The sequence below is a fragment of the Castor canadensis genome, chromosome 8, assembly GCF_047511655.1.
Source record: "Castor canadensis chromosome 8, mCasCan1.hap1v2, whole genome shotgun sequence".
Classification (NCBI taxonomy): Eukaryota; Metazoa; Chordata; class Mammalia; order Rodentia; family Castoridae; genus Castor; species Castor canadensis.
In genome coordinates this window covers 97,486,852-97,510,722 of record NC_133393.1, presented here as the reverse complement: position 1 = coordinate 97,510,722, position 23,871 = coordinate 97,486,852, and the positions used below count along the sequence as shown (strand labels likewise).

The 23,871-nt window shown below is 44.0% G+C and overlaps 1 protein-coding gene, 1 long non-coding RNA gene and 2 other non-coding genes across 7 annotated transcripts in view; 2 read left to right on the top strand and 2 right to left on the bottom strand.

The window, feature by feature from the left end:
* Rnf41 (ring finger protein 41) overlaps window positions 1-13,936 on the top strand; it is a 28,046-nt gene extending 14,110 nt beyond the window's left edge. For all 4 annotated transcript variants that reach the window (XM_074083620.1, XM_074083622.1, XM_074083621.1 and 1 more), the window contains exons 3-7: window positions 3,945-4,057; window positions 7,961-8,232; window positions 9,804-9,939; window positions 10,659-10,762; window positions 11,615-13,936. In XM_074083620.1, the coding sequence (XP_073939721.1) occupies window positions 3,968-4,057; window positions 7,961-8,232; window positions 9,804-9,939; window positions 10,659-10,762; window positions 11,615-11,966 (954 nt within the window). In that variant the 5' untranslated portion in view covers window positions 3,945-3,967 and the 3' untranslated portion in view covers window positions 11,967-13,936. The remainder of the gene's footprint in view (window positions 1-3,944; window positions 4,058-7,960; window positions 8,233-9,803; window positions 9,940-10,658; window positions 10,763-11,614) is intronic.
* Window positions 8,929-9,058, top strand: LOC141410652 (small Cajal body-specific RNA 11). The gene has a single exon (XR_012435477.1).
* Window positions 13,937-19,152: 5,216 nt separating the features above from the next.
* LOC141425774 (uncharacterized) lies at window positions 19,153-23,781 on the bottom strand. The gene is made up of 3 exons (XR_012450860.1): window positions 23,269-23,781; window positions 22,945-23,024; window positions 19,153-22,752 (listed from the first exon to the last, which is right to left on the bottom strand). It is a non-coding gene; the product is annotated as an uncharacterized lncRNA (long non-coding RNA).
* Trnas-cga (transfer RNA serine (anticodon CGA)) lies at window positions 23,064-23,145 on the bottom strand. Its single transcript has one exon. It is a non-coding gene; the product is annotated as a tRNA-Ser (tRNA).
* Window positions 23,782-23,871: the final 90 nt, after the last annotated feature.

The following is a 23,871-nucleotide window of genomic DNA, read 5'->3' as shown; positions in this document are numbered from 1 at the left end:
GTTGCCAAATGAACAACACCCAGGGCAGCTCTCAATAACCTAAGTACATATAAGAATGAAGATAGACCAGTCTCTGGTGAATTAAGCCCATAATCCTAGCTATTTGGGAGGCTAAGATTGGGAGGATCGCAGTTTGAGGTCAGTCTGGGCAAATAGTACTGGGGGTGTGACTCAAGCGTTTTACAACACCTGCTTTGTGAGCACAAAGCCCTGTGTTCAAACCCCAGTCCCAGCCAAAAAAAAATAAATAAATGAAGATAGTAGGCTGCTCTTACTCTCTTTCACTTTTCAGTTCAGTAAGCTGCAAAAGAAGAATGGCAAGGAGCCTAGTTCTAGATTTTACATTTTACTTCATTTTGTCTTTATTATAACCATTTATATATTGACTACTTAATCACTGTTCATAGATTCTTTAAAGGAATTCTGTTGTTCTATTTTGTTCGACTATGTTAACCTAAGAATAGGAGGTCAAAGCTCTGAGGTGAAGACCCCATTTTAATTTATTTTTATTTTTTGCAGTACTGGGGCTTGAACTCAGGGCCTACACTTTGAGGCACTCCACCACCCCTTGTTTCAAGATAGGGTCTCACGAACTATTTGCCTATTCTGGCTTTGAACCTTGATCCTCCTGATCTCTGCCTCCTGAGTAGCTAGGATTATAGGTATGAGCAATGGCTCTTGGCAAGACCCCATTTTATAGGAGACAACCCAGCCAAGGTGGTTTCCAGTGACAGTTTCAGAGGGATTATTAATAAGTTTAAGGTCCTGAACTTTGGGCCCTAGAGAGGAGGTGGTGATGGAGGTCAATTTAATCGAATCAGTATCATAGGGATTATCATTGCTTTTATATAAATGGAACAAGGTAAAGAAAGACAAGTAGTTCCATATGGGTCTTTGTGATTTCTTGCATCCATAACCTGGTCTATTAATTAGGATTTTTATCAGTTGAGAGACACAGAAATGCAGCTGAAATCAACTTAAACATAATTGGGAATTTGTTGACTCTTTTGAGATGTTCAGAAGGTTATTATTGTTGCATCAGTCATGTCTGAGGCCAGAACCTCAAATTATTTCTTCTGAATTCAATCTCTCTCAGCTTTGGGTTTCTTACTTTATTAGCTTCATTTTTTTGGTGGAGGGTTGGATACTAGAGTTCAAACTCAGGGCCTATACCTTGAGCCACTCCACCAGCCCAGCCCTTTATATGTGATGGATTTTTTTTGAAATAGGATCTTGGGAACTATTTGCCTGGGCTGGCCTCGAGCCACAATCCTCCTGATCTCGAGCCACAATCCTCCTGATCTCTGCCTTCTGAGTAACTAGGATTACAGGCGTGAGCCACTGATGCCAGGCGTATTAGCTTCATTTTTATAAGCAAGCTCTCACTAATGGCAGAGATAGTTGCCAGATACCCTGGTTTCTGTCTCCTGTCAACTATCTGACCCTAGGTGAAAGAGTTCTGTTGATAGCTTCAGTAGAAGTCCTAGGAATCACTGTCACCATCCTGGCTTGGGTTACATGTCCACTAGGAACCAGGGTATGATTCCTAAAGGAGATTTGTGTTATTTACAGAACATAGGATGCTAGGAAGGCAAAAATAGTAGGTTCCCACTATATGCTGACTGCTGGGAAACTCCCAGTTAAAGCAATACTTTAATCCACCAAGCATTTTATTGATTTGTTATATGTAAGGAATCGTGCCTGTTGTTATATCAGATATAGAAATGAACATAAGTTCGTACTTTTGAGGAACTTTTAATCAAATACAGGTTTAATATTCCTTCTCCAAAATGGCTTGGGACCAGAAGTGTTTTGTATTTCATTGGGCTTTGGAACATAATGAAATATCTTGAGGATGGTCTCCTAGTCTAAACATGAAATTCATTTATGTTTTGTATACATCTTATACACATAACCTGAGGGTAATTTCATACAATATCTTTGATTCACCTGCATTTTAACTGTGACCTATACCACATGGGGTCAGGTATAGAATTTTCCATTTGTGGTGTCATATTGATGCTCAAAAAGCTTTTAAGTCAGATGTGGTAGTACACGTCTGTAAATCCCAGCACTTAGGAAGTGGAGGCAGGAAGATCAAGTTTGAGACCAGCTGGGGCTTCATAATGAGGCCCTGTCTCAAAAATAAAAAAAACACAATCAAAAAGTATTGAGCTGCGCGCTGGTGGCTCACACCTGTAATCTTAGCTACTGAGGAGGCAGAGATCAGGACTGTGGTTTTAAGTCAGCCCCAGGCAAATAGTTCTTGAGCCCCTGTCTTGAAAACATCCATCACATAAAGGAGCTGGCGGAGTGGCTCAAGCAGCAGAGCACCTAGCAAATATGAGGCTCTGAGTTCAAACTCTCGTGCTGTCAAAAAAAAAAAGTTTGAATTTTGGAGCATTTCAGATTATGTAGGCTCAACAACTTAGTTTTAGGAAGTTGTCCTGTACTTTAGCTTGTACTTGTCCAATCAAGGCCTCTTCGGTACCTCATTTCTTTTCTACTTTTAATTACATTTTTCTATGGTGTTAGGGATAAAACTCAGGATCTTGTACATGCCAGGTAAGTGCTCTGTCACTGAGGTATATCCCTGTTCCTTTCCACCTTTTAAAATTGAACAGTCTGTTTCTAAATTCCTGAGAACTATCTGACTTGGCTTATCTAGGATACCACAGGTTGGTGGCTGGTCTATGGATTGGCTGCCTTTGTATCAAGCGCCCACTCTTCATCCATTAGTGCATCGGTTGGATGCACACGGGAGACTTTAGACATTCTTCACTGACTTCTTTGGGTTTGACATTTGGGAGCCCAAAGCAGAGGCATGGGCAGCATTGTTGTTCTTTGGAACCTTACTGTCCTGAATCTCTCCTCTTTATCTACATCACCACGAAATTCAGGCTCTCACTACCTCTCTTTCGTGGACGTTCTTCCTATCTCCAGTCTCTCCTCTTTTGACACAGTGATTCTAAAAGAGAATTTTCAGTGACTTCTTATGGCCAAAGACCATACTCCTTACATAAGACTTTTCAGTGCTGGTGGAGTAGCTCAAGTGGTAATGTGTCTGCCTAGCAAGTGCAAGACCCTGAGTTCAAAACCCCGGTACCACAGAAAGAGGAAAACAAAGAGAAAAAGAATGTTCATGGCCTAGCCTTTGCTTGCTTCTCCAGACTTGAGTCTTGATACTCCCTTCCTTGTACCCCTCAGGTAAGCCTTTCTCTGACTCATTTGCTACTCTCTAAACCCATTGAGGCTTAATTCCCTAAAGGCCTACTCTCCCAACACCTAGTTAACTCTTGTTGTCCCTCAGCACATTTCTGGTGGCACCTAGTCCTGGAAAACTTCTCAAAACAATCCTTCTTTCAGCCTGGGTTAGTTATCTCCATCTTTTGTTCTCATAAGACTTGGTGCTTACTCCATCAAAGTATTTATCGCTTCATATTTTACATGTATGCCTTTGCAGTGGCTCCTCCCCTTAGAATTAAGTTTCTTCTCTTTTCTTTTTTTTTTTTTTTTTTTTTTTGTGGTACTGAAGTGCTCTACCTTTGGGCAATGCCCCCCAGTCCTTTTGCTTTCTAGTTTGTTTTTTCAGGTAGGGTCTTGTACTTTTGCCCTGGCTGGCCTCAGAAGACAATCCTCCCATCTCTACCTCCCAAGGAGTTAGGATTACAGATTTGCACCACCATGCCTGCATTGTTTTTGAAATGGGGTCTGCATAACTTTTTGCTGAGCCTTGTCTCTGACTGTGATCCTCCTATCTCCACCTCCCAAGTAGCTGAGATTACAGGTATGTACCACCACACCACACCCCAGAATTAAGTCCCTTCAGTTAGCTTTATTTTCCCCCAATGACTGGCACATGGATCTTGGCAATGAGTTCATGTCACTACATATCTGTAGGCTTTTTCTGAACTGGCCTCTTTTTCCTTCTGTTTTCCTTCCAGGACCTGGGTTTCAGTGATGAGACATGGGGTATGATGTAACCCGTTTCCAGGGGGATGTTGATGAAGACCTTATCTGCCCTATTTGCAGTGGAGTCTTGGAGGAGCCAGTACAGGTGAGTTAATTTGGTTGCAGGTTTGCTGGGGCAACACATAGCAGTAACTAGCAGAAAGTATTCGTGAGGAAAGAGGGAGGTCACTGTATTCTGCTCCCCTTCTTTGCCCCTAATAGAGGTTTGCTACAAAGGAACAGTGGCCTTCCAGAGCCTCTCTAGAGAAGGATGCCACTGATCCCCTGGTTCAGATTTTGTTGTGAGGTCACTGAGATTTTTCTGCTGTAAAATGGTCAGCTTCCTGTTTCTTCTAACAGTGGTTTAGTAGCCTTAGTAACTGTAGTTCCTACAGGAACTCTGACTAAGTTCTGTCTTCTTGTCCATGATTGACCTTCTGGTTCTCCTGATAAATTCTCTTTGCATTTTGATGATGTAATGATTCAGGTTTCCAGCAGTCTCTCTGCAGGCTTCTTTTACCTGTGTGTAATCTAACACATAGTAAGTGGGGAACTATCTTTACTGACCCATTTTCTTCCTGGGATTTTGTTGGAAATACCAGTTTTTGATGCAGCCATGCATACTCCATTTTGATATGAAAGCTGCCAACTTCCTTAGGTCAGTGGGTCATTTCATTCTTTTTTTTTTTTTGGTGGGACTAGGGTTTGAACTCAGGGCTTCGTGCTTGCAAAGCAGGCACTCTACTGTGTGAGCCACACCTCCAGTCCATTTTACTCTGGTTATTTTGGAAATGGGGTCTCACAAATTATTTGCCTGGGCTGAACCACAGTCATCCTAATCTCAGCCTCCCAAGTAGCTGGGATTACAGATGTGAGCCATTGGTGCCCTACTTCAATAGGTCACTTGCAGAACTTGCTAGACCAGTTGTATCTTCCTGGGGCAGGTTTGAAGAAAAGTCAGGATTACCAGGCAAATAGTGAGTAAGGTGAATCCTTAACAGTTGTACTCATGGACCATCATCTTACATGATCCTAGTGCCCTCATTCTGTAAGTACCAGTTAGTTCTCAGCTACTTCTGGACAGCTAGAAATAATAATTCCATTTTCCAAACTAGACACTAGTCTATGCATTCTTATTTGATGCTTGCATAACTACCAGGGCTTCCCGTGGAGCCTTTAGGTTTATTCTTTTTTTCCAGTTTTAAATCACTCAAAGGAGCACAGATATTTGAGCTAAATAAAGTTCAGACTACACTCCAGTAAAAGCTAGCTCTGGACCCAAATCTCCTTTTTGGGCCTTTGCAGCCTACTGCCATTAGAGGCATATTAGCAGGTTAACCTGGTAGTGTCAAGAGGTCATGGGGGCTGGGTATCGATGGTTCATACCTATAATCCTAGCTACTCTGGAGGCAGAGATCAGGAGGATCACAGTTTGAAGCCAGTTCAGGCAAATAGTTCTCGAGACCCTATCTCGAAAAAACCCATCACAAAAAAGGGCTGCTGGAGTGGCTCAAGGTGTAGGCTCTGAGTTCAAGCCCCAGTATAGCCAAAAAGACAAAAAAAGAGGTCATGGGGTGTGTCAGGTTCCTTCTTCACCCTTGCAGTGCCTTCTGTTTGCTGATACTGTCATTTTGGGGTGAGTCACTTGTGGAGAGGTGAATGGTAGTTGGTGACAGTCTAAGTTGGAATCCACCTATTCACCTCCAAGGTTTACCTTCTGAGGAATAGGCCAGCAACCTTTGTGATACCAGGCACGTTTTCAAGGGTAGAAGGCCCTGCTAGGTATGCTGATTTCCTCTATTTATTTATTGTGGTATTGGGGCTTGAACTCAGGGCCTACACCTTGAGCCCCTCCACCAGCCTTTTTTTGGGATGGGTTTTTTCGAGATAGGGTCTCAAGAACTATTGCCTGGGCTGGCTTCAAACCGTGATCCTCCTAATCTCTGCCTCCTGAGTAGCTAGGATTACAGGCGTGAGCCACCACTGCCTGGCTATTTATTTTTTTGAATAGGTAATATGGCTAAGAAATCAAAATAATAAAAAAGATTCTGTAAAAACTCTCATTTCCATCATTGTCTCTGTCTACCTAGTCTTCCCATTAATAACTAGTTTTTTATTTTTGGCAGTACTGGGGTTTGAACTCAGGGCCTCATGCTTGCTAGGCAGGCCTTCTACCACTTGAGCCACTCCACCAGCCCTGGTAACTATTTTTATTAGTTTATTTGATATCCCTCCAGTGAGTATCTAGGCAGCTGAAAGCACATGTATGGGGGTGGGGCCCCACTTTTCTTATACAAAAGGTAGTATGTGTGTAAACTTTTGCAGCAGTGCCAGGGTTAGATAGGATGGTCATGAAAGAGGTGACAGTTGAGCCAAGACCTGAAATGTAAGGGGCCTTCATGATAAAATCTAGAGGAAGGAAGAGCATTCATTTCAGGTATAGGGGAATATTAAAAGCAAAATTCCTGGGGCAGGAATGAGCTGAGTATGGTGAAGGAACAAAAGGAAAGGCAAAATGGCCTGAATGCCTCTAGAAACATGGCATAAGGTGAGGAAAGATCAAAGGCACACTTCCAGACCAGACAGTTTTATACATCCTGAATAGGAATTTAGATTTATCATAAATACAATAGGAAACCATTGTTTTGTTTTGTTTTTTCCACATTGCTGGAGATCAAACCCAAGCCCTCATGTACTAGACAAGTACTCTACTGCTGAGCTACACTCCCAACCCCATTGTAAATTTTTTTTTGCCGTACCTGGGGGGTTGAACCCAGGGCCTTGCGCTTGCTAGGCAGGTGCGCTACCACTTGAGCCACCACCAGCCCTATTTCGTGGGTTTTTTTTTTTTTTTTTTCCAGTACTGGGCTTTGAACTTAGGGCCTACACCTTGAGCCACTCCGACAGCCCTTTGTTGTGATGGGTTTTTTCAAGATAGGGTATCACAAACCATTTGCCTGAGCTGGCATAGAACCACAGTCCTCCTGATCTCTGCCTCCTGAGTAGCTAGGGTTACAAGTGTGAGCTACCAGCACCCAATTATGTTGGATATTTTCAAGATAGGTTTCAAGAAGTATTTGCCTGGAGCTGGCTTTGAACCACAATCCTTCTAATCTCTGCTCCCTAAGTACCTAGGATTATAGGCATGAGCCACTGGTGCCAGCTTAATTTTGGTTTTTTGACACAGGGTCTCACTATGTACCCCAGGCTGGCCTTGAATTCTCCCTTCTCCTTGCCTCAGCCTCCCAAGTGCTAGGATTATAGGCTTGTACAACCATGCCCAGCTCTATTTTGCTTTCTCTCTCTCTCTCTCTCTCTTTTTGGTAGGACTGGGGTTTGAATTCAGGGCTTCACACTTACAAAGCAGGTGTTCTACTGCTTGAGCCACACCTCCAGTCCATTTGGTCTGGTTATTTTGGAGATGGGATCTACTCAAGCTGGCCTGGAACCATGATCCTCCTGATCTCAGCCTCCCAAATTGCTAGGATTATAGTCATGAGCCACTGGTGCAGAGCTTGTTTTGCTTTCTACATTGAACTTTTGTCAGTAAATCTCTACCCTTGCCCCTCTATATCTGGGTCTGAATCACCTTTTAAGACCTATATCAAATTTGGCCCCTCTGTGAACACCACTTAGGTCAACCTAGCCTAGAAAGGTCTCATCTTCCTCTGGACATTTTTGGTGATTATTATGTAAGCAATTGAATTGGCAGTTAATAATTGCCTTACATCATCTCTCTTATTGTCCTGGAATGTGATTTATATTTCTTATTGTTATATAACTTTTTATTTGTTTGTCTTGTCTATTTGTGATCTGGAGCATAAGAAACATATCTTAAGCCTGACCCCAAAATGCTTTGCCCATAATACACCTACAATTTGCCATGACCCCCAGAGACCTCTGGTCCTCAAAGCTGCTCAGATGCTTGATTGGCTGTTTTGTTATCATACCCAGATACATAGCTCCTGCTAATTCCCTTGTGTCCCTTTACCCCTGCTCTACCTTCTAGGCACCTCACTGCGAGCATGCTTTCTGCAATGCCTGCATCACCCAGTGGTTCTCTCAGCAGCAGACGTGTCCGGTGGACCGTAGCGTTGTGACGGTCGCCCACCTGCGCCCAGTACCTCGAATCATGCGGAACATGCTGTCAAAGCTGCAGATTGCCTGTGACAACGCTGTGTTTGGCTGCAGTGCCATTGTCCGGCTTGACAACCTCATGTCTCACCTCAGCGACTGTGAGCACAACCCGAAGCGGCCTGTAACCTGTGAACAGGGCTGCGGGTGAGATTCCTTCCCTTGGGCCCTGTATGGATAATGGGCTTCCTTCCAGTTTATTTATACTCCTGCCTCTGGATGGTGTGCTCACTAGCTGAAGTGGTCTCCTGTGCATTTAGGCAAGGAGTGTTCCTGACCTTTTGAGCTCTCTGCCCCAAGATCTCACTTTCTTGCTGATTTTCCATCTAGGATCTTTTTGCTCTTGCTTTGATAAAAGAGGACAGCAATCTGTGTGATAACACTAAAGACCAATTCACTTTTTCTTACCTTTTAGTCCAATACTACTTTTTGTTTGTCAGGCTAACTGCTCTAATTTCCAGCCTTCTCATATTTCCTTTCACCCTATTTTTTCTTTCTGTGAGGTATGAAATAATTTGATTAAATGGTAAGAGGACAGTGAATCTACGGCTTCCCAGAAGGAATAAGTGCACAAGCAGAATCTGTAGAAAAGAAGGATATTGGAGGCCAGGTGCCAGTGGCTCATGCCTGTAATCCTAGCTACTCAGTAGGCAGAGATCAGGAGGATTGTGGTTCGAAGCCAGCCAGGACAAATAGTTTGTGAGACCCTATCTCAAAAAATCCCATCACAAAAAAGAGCTGGTGGAGTGGCCCAAGGTGAGGCCCTGAGTTCAAACCCCAGCACTGCACAAAAAAAAAAAAGGATAGCCATGTGGCTGATTGCCGATAAAACATTGTCTTTTCTTGTCCTGGTCTATGCTTTTCATGCTCCCTGTGTGCAATTCTAATAAAGTAGTCTAGTAGGACACATAGCAATCTCCCTGTCATTTTAAGAGGACTATCCTAAGAATAGGGCTAGCTTTATTTATTTATTTTTTGTGGTACTGGAGTTTGAACTCAGGGCCTTGCACTTGCTAGGCAGATGCTATACCACTTGTGCTGCTACCACTTGTGTCACTCTGCCACCCCAAAATGGCTAGCTTTTAAAGGCATGAGAAAAAAAAAAAAATAAAGGCATGAGAGGTGCTGGGCGCTGGTAGCTCATGCCTATAATCCTAGCTACTCAGGAGGCAGTGATCAGGAGGATCATGGTTTTAAGCTAGCCCCAAGCAAATAGCTCTTGAGACCATATCTCAAAAAAAACCCCATCACTTTGTTTTCATTTACTTATTGATCTCTTTAATATGTTTGGTAAAATTTTTATTTTTTTCAAATTAAAAGTATCCTTTGAAAAATGAAAAAAAAAAAAATCACAAAAAGAGGGCTGGTGGAGTGCCTCAGACAGTAGAGCACCTACCTAGCAAGTATGAGGCCCTGAGTTTAAACCCTAGTTCTGGAAAAACAAAAAACAAAAGGCACTGAGAGGAAAATCTATGAGAAAGATAAAATAAAAAACCCACAACACTGAGTTTTGAAGGGTGAAAGTTCAGAGAAAGTAGTGAAGGGGCAAAGATGTTTGGGAGAAGAAAGTGAAAGGAGTAAACACAGGAAGGCCTGAAATGAATGTTAGAAATATGGGGTAGGAAAGAGCTCACTCAGCAACTTTCTGCCACAGAATACACCATTAGCCCACATGTCCCATTCAGTCTGTTCTGCTCTTTCCCTACCCTGGACTGCAGCCTGGAGATGCCTAAAGATGAGCTGCCAAACCACAATTGCATTAAGCACCTGCGCTCCGTGGTACAACAGCAGCAGACACGCATCGCAGAACTGGAGAAGACGTCAGCTGAACACAAACACCAGCTGGCGGAGCAGGTAGGGCCCAGAGAACATGGGGGAGAACATGTCCATCATAGTCAAATAACTGCTGAACACTACTGTGAACCACAGGTGTGTGGTGTGTTTGTGAGCCAGGGTGGCAGATGCTCTGCCTGTGGCTTAGTAGGGAATAATACTGGAGCTCTCCTCCTTTATCCCATTCATGTTATTCATTCACCTAACATTTATCAAATGCCTTCTCTTAGCTCTTTGCTAAGCAGAGGGGAGACAGCGGGGAATGAGACAGTCCTATCTCTGTCTTCCTGGAGAAGCATATAGTCTGGTATTTCTCAAGTTTGTGCTGCCCACATTCTCAGATAAGCTCTTGTCCTTTTTTTTTTTTTTTGTGATACTAGGGTTTGAACTCGGGGCCTAATGCTTGCTAAGCAGAAGTTCTACCACTTGAGCCATGCCCCTGGCCCTTTTTTGCTTTATTTTTCAGGTAGGGTCTCATGAATTTTTCCCAGAGCCAGGCTGGACTGCAATCTTCTTACCTATGGCCTCTCATATAGCTGGGACCACAGGCATGCACCACCATGCCAGATTATTGATTGAGATGGAGTCTTGTTAACTTCTTGCCTGGGTTGGCCTTGAACCATATTCCTTCTTATCTCCACTTCCCAAGTAGCTGGGATTACAGGCATGAGCCTGACAAACTCCTCTTTTATTTGCTGTCTGCCTTAACCATCATCTCTGTTTGTTCTTCCCTTTAACAGAAGCGAGATATTCAGCTGCTAAAAGCATATATGCGTGCAATCCGCAGTGTCAACCCCAACCTTCAGAACCTGGAGGAGACGATTGAATACAACGAGATCCTCGAGTGAGTGTCACTCAGGACATGGAGTCACTCTCTCCATATCCTGGCACCAAAGCCTGAAAGGAGGAAGAGCAGGGAGTGGCAGAGGAGGGCAATAAGAGAGCTGGGCTAGGCCCACCACTTCTCAGATGTTGGGGTGAATGGCAGGGGCAGAGGAGAAGAGAATAATCCTCAGCTCCAGTACAGGATCTCTTTTTCATTTGGGTGGATGGAAGGGGAAGCCTGCCCAAGGATGCAGTTTGTCCAGAATCAGGTGAGTACCACCATGTACAAAGCCCTATATTAAAGGGTTGTGGAGTGCTAGGAGGGCCAAAAAGAAATAGAAGATATCATCCCCTGTCTTCAGGTAGCTTACAACCCAGAGAAGAAGAGACAGAGTGCAAGTCCAGGAAAGTGATCTAAAATGCAGCAAAAACAAGCGAAGTAAACAAGCGAAGTCTAAGATCCCTTTCATTTCTGGAGTCTTATACAGTTCATAGACTAAACTGTAAGTGTGAAATGATACACATAGGGCAAGTAGTGCTGAGTGGGACACAGTAAAGAGGAGTCATTGCTTCATTTCAGTAAACGTTTGTTGAGCACTTACTACGTGCAAAGGGCTATATGGGCTAAGCATTGGTACTTCAAAGAAAAATAAGGACAGAGTGTAGAATTATGGAATTTAATCTGGTAATGTGATAACTTGGATGGGGCCAACCAGGGAAAGATTTGGGTTTCTGAGCCAATGCTGGAAGGAAAGATGGAAGAATTAGAGTCCAGCTGATTGCAGAGTGGGTGGTCATTCCACTTAGGAGGAAAAGCCAAAGCAGAGAAAGGGGATGAGCTGGAATGACCATCCCCAACCCCTCCACACAGGTGGGTGAACTCCCTGCAGCCAGCAAGAGTGACTCGCTGGGGAGGAATGATCTCAACCCCGGATGCTGTGCTTCAGGCTGTAATCAAGCGCTCCCTGGTGGAGAGTGGGTGCCCTGCCTCTATTGTCAACGAGCTAATCGAAAATGCCCACGAACGTAGCTGGCCCCAGGGTCTGGCCACACTAGAGACAAGACAGATGAACCGGCGCTACTATGAAAACTACGTGGCCAAGCGTATCCCTGGCAAGCAGGCTGTTGTTGTGATGGCTTGTGAGAACCAGCATATGGGTGATGACATGGTGCAGGAGCCGGGGCTTGTCATGATATTTGCGCATGGTGTGGAGGAGATCTAGGAGAGCTCAATCAGCTATCAGGAAGAGATGGAAATTGGAACAACCCCATCACTCTAGCAGCTGGGCCCTGAGTTCTCCCCACTGTCCTTAATGTCACAGCTTACACTGCAGCCCCACACTCCCCCGCTCTTCTGACACTGAAGGGCCCTGGGGCACTTTGCTCAGCCTTCTGGGAAGGAAATCCAGATTCCTGCCTTTTTGCCATATTTCTTTCCCTAAAATGTCAGTAAATTCACAGTCTGGGTGGGAGAGTCCCATCCCTGTATTTTCCTGCATAGGGTCACTGGTTCCAGATATTTTCAGAAAGCACAAAGAGATTTGTTTTCCCTAGAGGATCAGAGTGTAATGAGGAATTTCTAATTGTCCCTCTTCTCCAAAACCAGAGCATCGGAGCAGGCAGGCCTGTTGACTCTAAGCAGCATTTAGAGGGAGCTCTGGGAAGCAGACACCCTGAAGAAATGGTAAGGGTGGACCAAAACCCTAGAATTAAATAGGCCAGGAATTGGCATCACTGATTGCCCTTAGGGGAGGACTGGACCTTGTGCCAAGCACATCCCTATTTAGCCCACCTAATGGTATAAGTTCCTGCTAGATCTGCAGGTGTGCAGGCTGGGTCTGAAAATTACCAGATGAGCTCTTTTTTCCTATACTTTTTCATAATTAGGGAATGACAGGGTTGGGGATAGGGGTTACCATTGAGGTTCATATGCTCAGCAAGAAGCTGTTGTCTGGCTTATGCTGTAATAGGGTAGTCAGGCACTGCCTCTTATGGCATGTCCATAATAGTTCCATAGATCCCTCTCTAGCCCTGTGATTGCAGTTAGTTATTTTGATAACTTCCTTTGGCTGTTTGTTTATATTTCACAAATCCCATGTGTTCCCTGTTTTTTTTGTTTTTGTTTTTTTTTAAGACTGGCCTGGTTATAGATATCCTACTCTCTATCCCGGCCACATTGTTGGCAATTTAATTTATTTACTTTTTTTTTTTTAAGAAAGGAAAAAAGAAAAAAAATCAAAATTTAAGACTTTTCTTTTGCTGTTCCTATTAAGGGGATTCTGGATAGGGTGGGACATGGGTGGGATCTGTTTTATACTTTTCCTTTTCAGCACAACCTTTGGCTTTAATATAGGAGAAGTCAAGGAAGTCCTTGGCTAAACTTAGGATACCTGCTCTAACCTTCTGTAACCCCATCTGAGATGAAGAGCTTCTTGTACTCCTGTGATGGATGTGACAGTCCAGCATCAATGACTGTGCTCCCTGAAGAAATTTACTTCTAGTTCTACCAAGGTCTCATTGTAAAAACCTGGATTTAGAGTATTAATATTGAAGGCAACTCCACTTCCAAGATTCCTTGGAGATACCTAGCTGGGTTCTAAGCTTCACCAGACAAATTGGGTAGAAATTATATATGTCTCTAAAAACAGGCTGTCCTCTGCCTTTCCCATGTCCTCCTAAGGACTTCAGTTCCATTTCAGACTATCTGGTACACTCCTTGATTATGATTACTGGCAGAGTAAGCAAAAGGGAGGGGTAATGGGTGTGATTATTTTAATGTGGAGGTGGGAGTGAGGTTGGAAAAGAGCTCCTTTTAACCATATAACAGCTTTGAAGTTTTATTTCAGGCCAGGTCTGGGTAGTTGGGTCCTGGCTCTACTGGGATTGGGGTGGAGAGATAGTTTGTGGGGAGTAGAGAACAGTCAGATGTTATGGTTTCAAGACACCGTGCCTCAGGAATTTGAAAACGCTGCTATACTTAGTCTGGTTACTACATTTCTTCCACTCTCCTTTACCCCTGCCTGTCTTCCCAAGGCCCAAACTTTCCTGTCCTCACCCACATATGGAGCTGGGAAGCTCAGTTAGGGCTTCCCTATCCCTTTGCACTAATGTCTCTGCAGGTTGCTGGTTGTGTTGTGTGTGCTGTTCCATGGTATTGACTGCACTAATAATAAACCTTTCACTCAACTCTAAATTCTTAATTTACCATCACTCCCCTTGTGAAGGTTTCTCCTCTGCTTTGACCTTTCTCCCACTTTAATTCCCCTTCTTTTTTGCTTTGTAATGTACCTTTTTCTTAGAACCTGACCTCTGCTTCAGGAGGATGTCTGCCTGGGAGTAATATCCACCTCCCATACACTTGAAACCCAGCGTACCCTCCTGCCTTCTGTAACAGCTAAAGCGCTTTCCAGTGACCTGAGCTGTGTGCTTTCCATGGTGTGCCTTTACCCCAAATTCCATGTCTTCCCTAAGTGCTCCTGGGTTTGAGGGACAGTTTCTACATAAGATATGTGTGCACCTCTTCCCCTTGTTCCGTAAGTACCCTTGCTCTGGAATCTGGCAGGGAAGCCTCCACCCTCCAGTGACTCCTAACCAAGAAAGAAATGTAAGGACGAGAACCTGAAACAACTACACCTGCTGTCATCAAACCTTGGTAAAGTCTTTTCCTAAACATTTGCTGTAACCACCTTCTCCCTGTCACGAGAAGGAATCCCCCACCTACCTGTGAACTATATTTTAAATTTGTTGAACTTTATCATTCACTTAACATAAACCTAATGTTACTCTAATGAATTGGAGGGAAAAGGCATTCCTGAGCTCACTGATTACAGCTTCATACATACAAGGTGTGACTGGAAAATAGTAAGCACATCACAATGTAGAACATAGGAGGCAATTTATGTGCTAGGGGAATACTAGTAGTCCTCTTTTCTCCTGAGACTCCTTCAAAATTACTTCAATATCTTACTGTTTATACTTTTGAATGTCATGAATGGTACCGTATCTTTTTTTTGGTGGAACTTGGGTTTGAACTCAGGGATTCGTGCTTGCAAAGCAGGTGCTCTACTGCTTGAGCCATAACGCCAGTCCATTTTACTCTGATGGGCTCTTGTGAACCATTTGCCCAGCTTGGCCTTGAACCGTGATCTCAGCTTCCCAAGTAGCTAGGATTACAAGGCCTAAGCCACCAGTACCCGGCTACCATATCTTCCTTTTAAGCTAGATTTGATTTTTAGAAACATTCACTGAATGTCTATAAAATGCTTACTAGCAAAGTGGAACCTACCTTCACAGGATTTACTCCCCAGTGGAGATGTGTACATAATGATAAAGCATATTAAGTGTGCAAAGGCGGCTTACTAGCAACATATGGATAAAGGAAAATAAAGGCACTGATTCTGACAGAATCAGGCATGGCTTTTCAGGAGAGTTATTCCAGATAAGAAGTCTGTCAACTACAGCTGGCAACCTGCTGCCTAGGACACAACCATGCCCTTTTAACCACATATCATTTGTGGCTGCTTGTTTTGTGTGTGTTCTGAGGACTGAACCTAGGGTCTTGCACAAGTACAGTGAGCTACGCCCCCAGCCCTCTGTGACTGCTTTTGCATTACAACAGCAAAGTTGAATAGTTGTCACAATGCCTAAAATACTAGATCTTCTACAGAAAAAGTTTGCCAATCCATTTTAAACTTTTCTTTTAATCTTTATTTACTTATTATTTTGGTGGTGGTACTGGAGTTTGAACTCAGGATTTCGCACTTGCTATATAGATGCTCTGCCACTTAAGTCATTACTCTGCCCTTTCTGTGTTGGCTATTTTTGAGACATAGTCTTGGGAACTGTTTGCCCAGGCCGTCCTCAAACCATGATCCCCATATCTCTGTGACAGTACTGGGGTTTGAACTCGGGGCTTCATGCTTGCTATGTAGGCACTCTTCCACTTGAGCCACACTCCCAGTGCCCCCAATCTCTGCTTTTTTTGCTTTAGTTATTTTTCAAATAGGGTCTCACATTTATTTTTTTTTGCCTAGATGACCTGGACCACAGTCCCATTTATACCTCCCAAGTATCTGGAATGACAGAGGCATACCACCAGACCCAGCTTATTGGCTGAGATGGGATCTTGCTAACTTTTTGCCCAGGCTGGCCTTGAACCAAGATCCTCCTGATCTCTGCCTTCTGGGTAGCTGGGATTACATGTGTGAGCCATGATACTGTTTCATTCTAAATTTTTAAGGTCAGGGGAATTCTAGGGGTAGAGGTGAATAGAGAGGATCGGTGGTTCTAGTTTTCTATGTATTTGAAAAATCAGAATATTTTTCTATAGTGTCAAAATAACAAATCCATATCCAATTCACATTTCCCCAGTTGTCCCAAGAAAAAACTTTTTTTTTCTTTTTGTGGGACTTGGATTTGAACCCAGGACTTTGTGCTTGCAGAGCAGGTGCTCTACCATTTGAGCCACACAACCAGTCCATTTTACTCTGATTATTTTGGAGATGGGGGGGTTGTCTTGAACTATTTTCCTGGGCTGGTCTTGAGCAGCTGGGTGTGTGTGTGTGTGTAACACTAATTTGTTAAAGATAGTGGGTCAGTTATCCTGGAGAATGGTCTTTTGAACTTCCAAGTTTTTTTTTTGAGACAGGGTCTCACTGTGTAGCCCAGCCTGGCCATGAACTTGGGATCCTCCTGCCTTGGCCTCCTGCATGCTGGCATTAAAAGCATGTGCCACCACACGAAGCTGACTGCATTGTTTTGTTTTGTTTTTTTGATACTGGGAATCAAACCCGGGGCCTTGTGGATGCTAGCTAAGTACTCTGCCACTAAGCTGCATCCCAGCCCAGCTGACTTCTTAAGTGTCCTTCAAATTGCTGTTCTAAGTCCTGTTTTACTAAATAAATAGTAGAGTCTTGAGAGATTGAAATTTAACAGTCCTGAGTGTAGAAGACGTCTCAGGAGAGATACCAGTTTGGTAACATCAGTATATATGCCCAGTTGTCCCATTAGCCTGATCTCTTCACTGTACAGATGTACTTTTGGGAGAGATTTTTTAAAAGGCTGGCAAGGTAAAAAAAATACATGTCTTGAGAGCAGGGGGTAGCTGGCAGTGCAGCTCTGCCTACAAGAAAAGGGACCCAGCAAGGCACCAGTGTCTCATGCCTATAATCTTAGCTACTCAGGAGGCAGAGATCAGAAGGATCACGGTTCAAAGTCAGCCTGGGGAAATCGTTTGCAAAACCCTGTCTCAAAAATACTTAACACGAAAAAGGGCTGGTGGAGTGGCTCAAGCGGCAGAGCATCTGCCTAGCAAGTGCATAGCCAAATTCAAACCCCAGTACTGCCAAAAAAAAAAAAAAAGAACAGGGGCCCAGTATTACCAATTTTCAAGAAACTTGAAATCTTAATGTTTTTGCTAAATCTCAGAACTTTTCCATGTTCACATTAAAAAAAAAAAAATGCTTGAAGGCCAAAAACAATTCAGGTCCACCAGACTGCAACCTTTTTGTTTGCTTGTGAAGAGACAGGGTCTTCCTATGTAGCCTAGTACAGCCTTGCTCTGGCCTGAAACTGGAGATCCTCCTGCCTCACCCTACGAGTGCTGGGATTATAGGCATGTATCATCATGTTCAGCTTTCTTTTTTAAAGCCTGTCTCCTACAGTCTTGCAACAGCCAAATCACACCTGGGCTTCATCCACTCCTGAAACCTATTTTAAGTTGAGATCACAACATGAATGAAAACAAGTGAAGGTGAAGGATACATAGAAGCTAAGTAGAGACCAGTATAATTTGGAGTTTAGGAGTTTATTGAAGGAACTAGTCAAAGATAAGATAAAATAATCTGAGAGCAATTGTTGGAATTTCACAGTAGGGAATTTGGACTTTTTATTTTAGAATTTTTGAGTGACTTTGAATTCATTCTAGTGGCAATGGAAAGAAAGCAAGAAATTGGTGTCAATAATGTTAGCGTTCCAGTAATTCATGCAGAGAGGATAATGGCTTGAAAAACAGGAAAAAAAAACCAAGAGACACTGGGAATAAAAGACTAATAGTTTTTTGTTGTTGTTGTTTGGCAATACTGGGGTTTAACCTTAGGGCTTCAAACTTGCTAGGCAGGAACCCTACTGCTTGAGCCACTCTGCCAACCCTATTTTGTACTGGGTTTTCTGAGATGAGGTCTTGAACTATATGCCAAGGCTGGCTTAGAACTTCGATCCTCCTGATCTCTGCCTCCCAAATACCTAGGATTATAGGCGTGAGCCACTGGGACCAGGTGACTAGTCGGTTTTAACTGATTAGATTTGTTCAGGCAACACTGACAAATGTATCTGTTATGTGCTAGACATGGTGCCAGGTATTTGAGAGATATAAATAAGAGAAATAAGACTATAAAGGAATTTGCAGCTATAAAGGAATTTGCAGCTTAGTGGGTGACATACTTGAACAAATAATGAAAAACACAAAAAGCATGTTAATAGATACGGACTAAGGAAGAAACTTGGTGGGATATGGGCGGGAAGAGTTCTCAGGAATCACTGTAGCCAAGTTCTGAACAGGGTCAGATACTGGCAGGAAGGAAAAAGGGGATAAAGATCAGATTGAAGCCTGGCACTGCTGACTCACACCTGTAATCCTAGCTTCAGAAGGCAGAAATCAAGAGGATGGAGATTCGAAGCCAGCCATGGGCAAATACTTCATGAGACCCTACCTCAAAAAACCCATCAAAAAAAAAGGGCTGGTGGAGTGGCTTAAGTGGTAGAGTGCCTGCCTTGCAAGCATGAGACCCTGAGTTCAAATCCCCATACTGTCCCCCCACCCAAAAATAAAAAAGCCAGACTGAGCATTTACTGTGGGTTAGACACTATTGTTAAGTATTCAACATGAATGTAGTCATCTCAACTTTTAATAAAGAGGCACTATTGCCAGATGTGGTGGTACCTGTCTGTAATCCCAGCTACTTCACAGGCTGAGGCAGGAGGACCCTGAGTTTGAGGCCAGCCTGGGCAACAAAGTAACAGGAATTATTTCAATTCCATTTTCTCTATAGGGAAACTGATAGGAAAGACAAAATTCTCATAACTAATAATCAGAATTGAGATTTGAACCCACAGTTATTCCAGAGCTCCTAACATTGTCATAAATAAACAATGAGTAGATAACCAAAGATAAAGACTGAGGTTTCCAGTATGTGTAGAAGAAAACACATAAAGAGAAGAGGATGAGAAGGTTCGGAGGCTGAAATAATGACTCCATTTGGGGAGCACTGGGTTGGAAAATGTGTTTAGCCCAATGATGTTTAGTCAAGAAATGGAAACTTGGGAGAAAGAAATTAGGACTAAACATAAGGATTTGAGCTCCCAGTACATAGGAGGCTGAGTCCAGAGGATGTCAAGTTCAAGGCCAGCCTGGGCTTATATAGCAAGACCCTGTCTCAAAAAACAAAGGTGGATTGGGAGTTACTTGTCCAGAGTTGATTGAGAAATTCTTGCACTAATGCAAACACCAAAGGAGAGAAGAGGAAGAAGGCAACAAATAAGACCTCCAAGTAATGTGGAATAAAATGGAGAAAAGATGCATGATAAGGTTGACTAATTTTTGGGGGGGGGGGGAATGGGGTTTGAACTCAGGGCTTCACACTTAGCAAAGCAGGCCCTCTACGTTTGAGCCACACCTCTCCAGCTCATTTTTCTCTAGTTGTTTTTGGAGATGGGGTCTTGAGAATTATTTACCCAGGCTGGCCTAAAACCTCTATCCTCCCCATCTCAGCCTCCCAAATTGCTCATTTCACGCATGACCCACAAGCACCTGCTTAACTAGTTTTTTTACAGTAATTTTGAAGTAATGAATCATGTAAATATGGCTCATAAAGTAGTTGTGAAGGAGTTGGAGAAATGCTTGTGCCATGACAACATCCCCGAAACAATTGTAGGTTAAGCCTAAGTCCTTTACTTTGTTTTCTGGGTTTTTTTTTTGGCGGCACAGGGGTTTGAACTCAGGGCCTCATGCTTGCTAAGCAGGCACTCTAACCACTTGAGCCACTCTGCCAGCCCAAGCCTAAATCCTTTCAATATGTGCTTTATAGGATAAACTGCAAGCCTCTTAAAATCTGGAACAAGTCATTAACTTGAAAAGGGATAATATTAAGCTCTTGCATATTAGATTCTCCCAATATTAGCTTTTTTCAAAAGTATAATTGTTACATACAGCAATGAGGCTAGGCGCAGTGACTCATGCCTGCAATCCCAGCTATTTGGGAGGCAGAGATAGGAGGATGGCAGTTCAAAGTCAGCCTGGGCAAAACGTGAGACCCTATCTCAAAGAACAAACCAGGAATGGTAGTACCCACTTGTAATCCTAGCTATGTGGCGGTGGATGTAGAATTGAGGTTCAAGGCCAGCTCCAGACAAAAGCTTGTGACCCTATCTGAAAAACAACTAAAAAAGGCCTGAGGTTGTGGTTCAAGCCCTTACCTAGCAAGCATTAGGCCCTGAGTTCAAACCCCAGTACTGCCAGTAAATCTGACCTTGCTTGGTGTCTCACACCTGTAATTTCAGCTACTCTGGAGATAGAGATCAAGAGGATTTGGCTCAAGGCCAGCCTGAGCGAATAGTGAAGTCTCATCTTAATAAGCTGAGTGTAGTGATAAACTACAGCTATGTGAGAGGCATAAATAAGAAGATCAAGGTCCAGGCTGGCCTTGACATAAACATGAGACCTTATTCCAAAAATAAAATGAGTTGAGGGCATGGCTCTAGTAGTAGAGCACTTGCCCAACACAAGACCCCAAGTTCTAACCCCCAGGTACCATGTACACACAAAAAAAACTGTTCAATGGTTTTTACTGATGTCTTAAAAACTTCAGGAGGCAGAATAGGCACGGCTCAAGTGGTAAAACAAGCATGAAGCTCTGAGGTCAGTCCCCAGTACTATGCAAAAACTAGATCAGGGATTGTGTCAGGTATTAAGCCCTTCTTAGTTTCAATGGTGGGAATATGGTGGCACATGCCTGTATTCCCAGCATTCGGGAAGCTGAGGCAGGAAGATCATTATGCTAAAAGCCAGCCTGGGCTACACAGCAAGTTCCAGGTATTAGAAATAAGACTCAGGAGTCCGTCAGCAAGGCAAAAAGTTTTACTTCTGCAGAAGGGTGTGCCACTGACATAGGTCTGATAAGCAAGCACACCTAGTGGGAAGTCTGCTCACCTTTTTATCCCTGACACACACTGCCCCCTTCTATTGGTAGGAGTCGGGGTTCACAATCTTTCCCCATAGATGAGATAAAGGGCAAGATTAACATAAGCGTAACAGGCCAGATTCTAGAACAAGAACCAAAACAGTGAGTAGAATGATGTGTGTTGGGGGCAGATCATGCAGTAGAAAATAAAAGGATAAATATAAATGGTGCATGTGTTGGGGTGGAAGGGGAAGAGTGAAGTGATTAGGAAATTAAGGTAAGCCCAGAGGGATGTTAAAAATTTGTAGGGTTTTTTTTTTGGGGGGGGAAGGGGGGGAACTGGGGTTTGAACTCAGGGCTTCACACTTGCTATGCAGGCGTTCTATTGCTTGAGCCACACTTCCAGCCCTGTAGAGTTTTCTTGTTTTGAGGGAGTATCTCGCTATGTAGCCCAGGTTGGCCTCCAACTCATAATTTTCCTGCCTCAGCCTACTGAGCACTGGGATTATAGGTGTGCCACCATGATCAGCTAGAATTTTGAAATTACCAATTTACACGAACATTGGAAAACCTGGCCTCTCACTCCAAAAGTTACAAGGGAAGCATATGACAATGAAAGGGATAATCTTCAAGTACCAAACCACCTTTGCCAGATTCCCTTCTCTATCTGAGCCTCCATTTTGTAAACCATGGAGCCTTCTTCCTTTCACAGTGTGGTTATTGGTTGCCCTCTACTGGTCATTTCTGCTCTTGGCTGTCCAGATACTTAAATCTGAAAATATGTTAAAAAATGGGATTTGACAGGAAGCAGAATATTGAGCCTATTAGATCCTGTTAATTGTTTCAGTACATGTTTGATCACATCTATATAAGACCTTATAGAGGTGATGCAAGAAAAATATCTACAGTCCTCTTAACTCAAGAAGGGAATGGCAGAGTAGCCCAAGTGGCAGAGTGCCTGCTTAGCAAGTTCAACCCCCAGTTTCACCTACAAAAACAAAAACAAAAAAACTTATGGTCCAGTCTGAGGAATTAAATCATGTACACGTAACCAGTGTAAGAAACTTTTTACATAAAACTTACAAAAAAATCTTGAGTGGCTGATCTGTGTTAAGAGTTTATATTCTACAGAAGAAATACTTTCCATAAGGTTAGGAAGGAAGACATGGTGGACAACAGGTGGTCAGAGAAGACTTTCCAGGAGAACCAACATTTCTTTTTTGTTTTTGTGGGATTGAACCCAGAGCCTTGTAAGAAGTAACATTTAGGGGGACATTGAGGAGATGAGGATGAGAAAGATTGTTTCAGACAAAGAACAGCATGAACAAGGCCAAATAACTGTTCTAGAAAATGAGAATACCAGTGGATGGAATACAGTAATGGAGTGGTGAGATTCTGGGAAGCACAGAGAGCAGTGGCACGAAGGCGGAAAATTCTAAGGTACAAATGTATAGAAAGCTCTATGAATTACCCGTGAGCCCTGGTCTTAGGGATCCTTCTTGGAGAAGATGCTGCTATGCAAGAAATGAAATACAAAAAGAAATCCACAACAAATAACCTTGGTCAACAACAAGGTGATGTTGAGTAAGAAGGGTTAGAAATTAAGAAGAGATGAACTCCATAGCTTGGTTAATAACAAAAAAATTTAAACCGTACCTGTATCTAATGAACACGTGGTGACTCCAGCTAGATTCTGCAGTATTTAAGTTGGTGGTACTTAAGGTACACTTCAATAAAGTCCAACTGACAGAATCCCCTGCTTTCCGGGTCTTCAGTGTCCTCAAACTTACCAGGAGTGGCTTCTGGTCATGAAATTCAGAGGTGGCCTCTTTGCCTACAAAATCCAAGTATGACTATTATTGCACAAAGCACAATTGCAAGCAAAACTTAAATCTTCACCGAAATCCTCTGTTATTCCATCAAGAAGGAAACATGCCAAAACTCTGCCTTAAGTTGCAGAATTCTGATAGCGCTTCGTATCCTACCAGCCAATGCGGCGCTCCGCAATAAGACTTCCCGCGATTACCTTCATCCCTCCCCAACGCAGGAGTCCGACCTTTCAGCTTCCTCTCCTACCCGAAAGACACGTGCAAGGGCTGAGGTTCCCTTCAAGGGTGGGGAAGAGAGAGGGAAAAAAAAAGTAACCGTCACGAACAGGATTCGAACCTGTGCGGGGAAACCCCATTGGATTTCGAGTCCAACGCCTTAACCACTCGGCCACCGTGACTCCCAAAACCGCGCTTCGCCGCGCGCTTACAGAAAGGGTCCGCATTGCGACCGGGGAAGGCGCGTGGCGACAGGAAGAGACCCGGCCCAGACACGCATACCTAGGGACCCCCTCACTCCTTACCTCGCCACCACGCCACCCAAGGGAAAGAGTCGGGAGCACAGGCTGACCCGGGGAGGGCCTCCTGCCCACCGGGTCGGGATCTCGGCAGCGCAAACTTAGGCGGCGATGGCGATGCCTGCGGGTCAAACAAGTGAAGCAAGAGACTGGGCCCCCAGAGTGGCGGCTAATTGTGGGGTGCCGGGTGGGACACGGCGTGGCGGGTAAGGGACACTCGGGAGGTTCAAAGAGAAGCGCTTGAGAATGGATGATTAAAGGAAGTAACTTCTTGGGGGGGCGAGGAGTTTGGAAGTCTTCGCGATTAGGACTCCTAGGCGGGATTACGAACGTGCAGGGTTATGGGCTGGGACTCTTCTGGAGACCGGCGTCCTGAGCCCAGGGATAGGACAGAGGGCTATCCCATCCCTGGCTGAGAGGCAAAAGACGGGGAAGGGCTTCGCGGCCGGCACAGAGTGTTCTGAGGAGAATGGCGTCTCCTCCAGTAAGCAGCCGCCTCCGCCGAGGCCGCTGCCGCCGGGGAGGCCGCCGGGGTCCGTCCGTGCCGGGTACTCGGCCGCTGCCGCGCTAGGCCTGCCGGCAGGGGGCGCTGTGCGGGCCGGGGCCGGC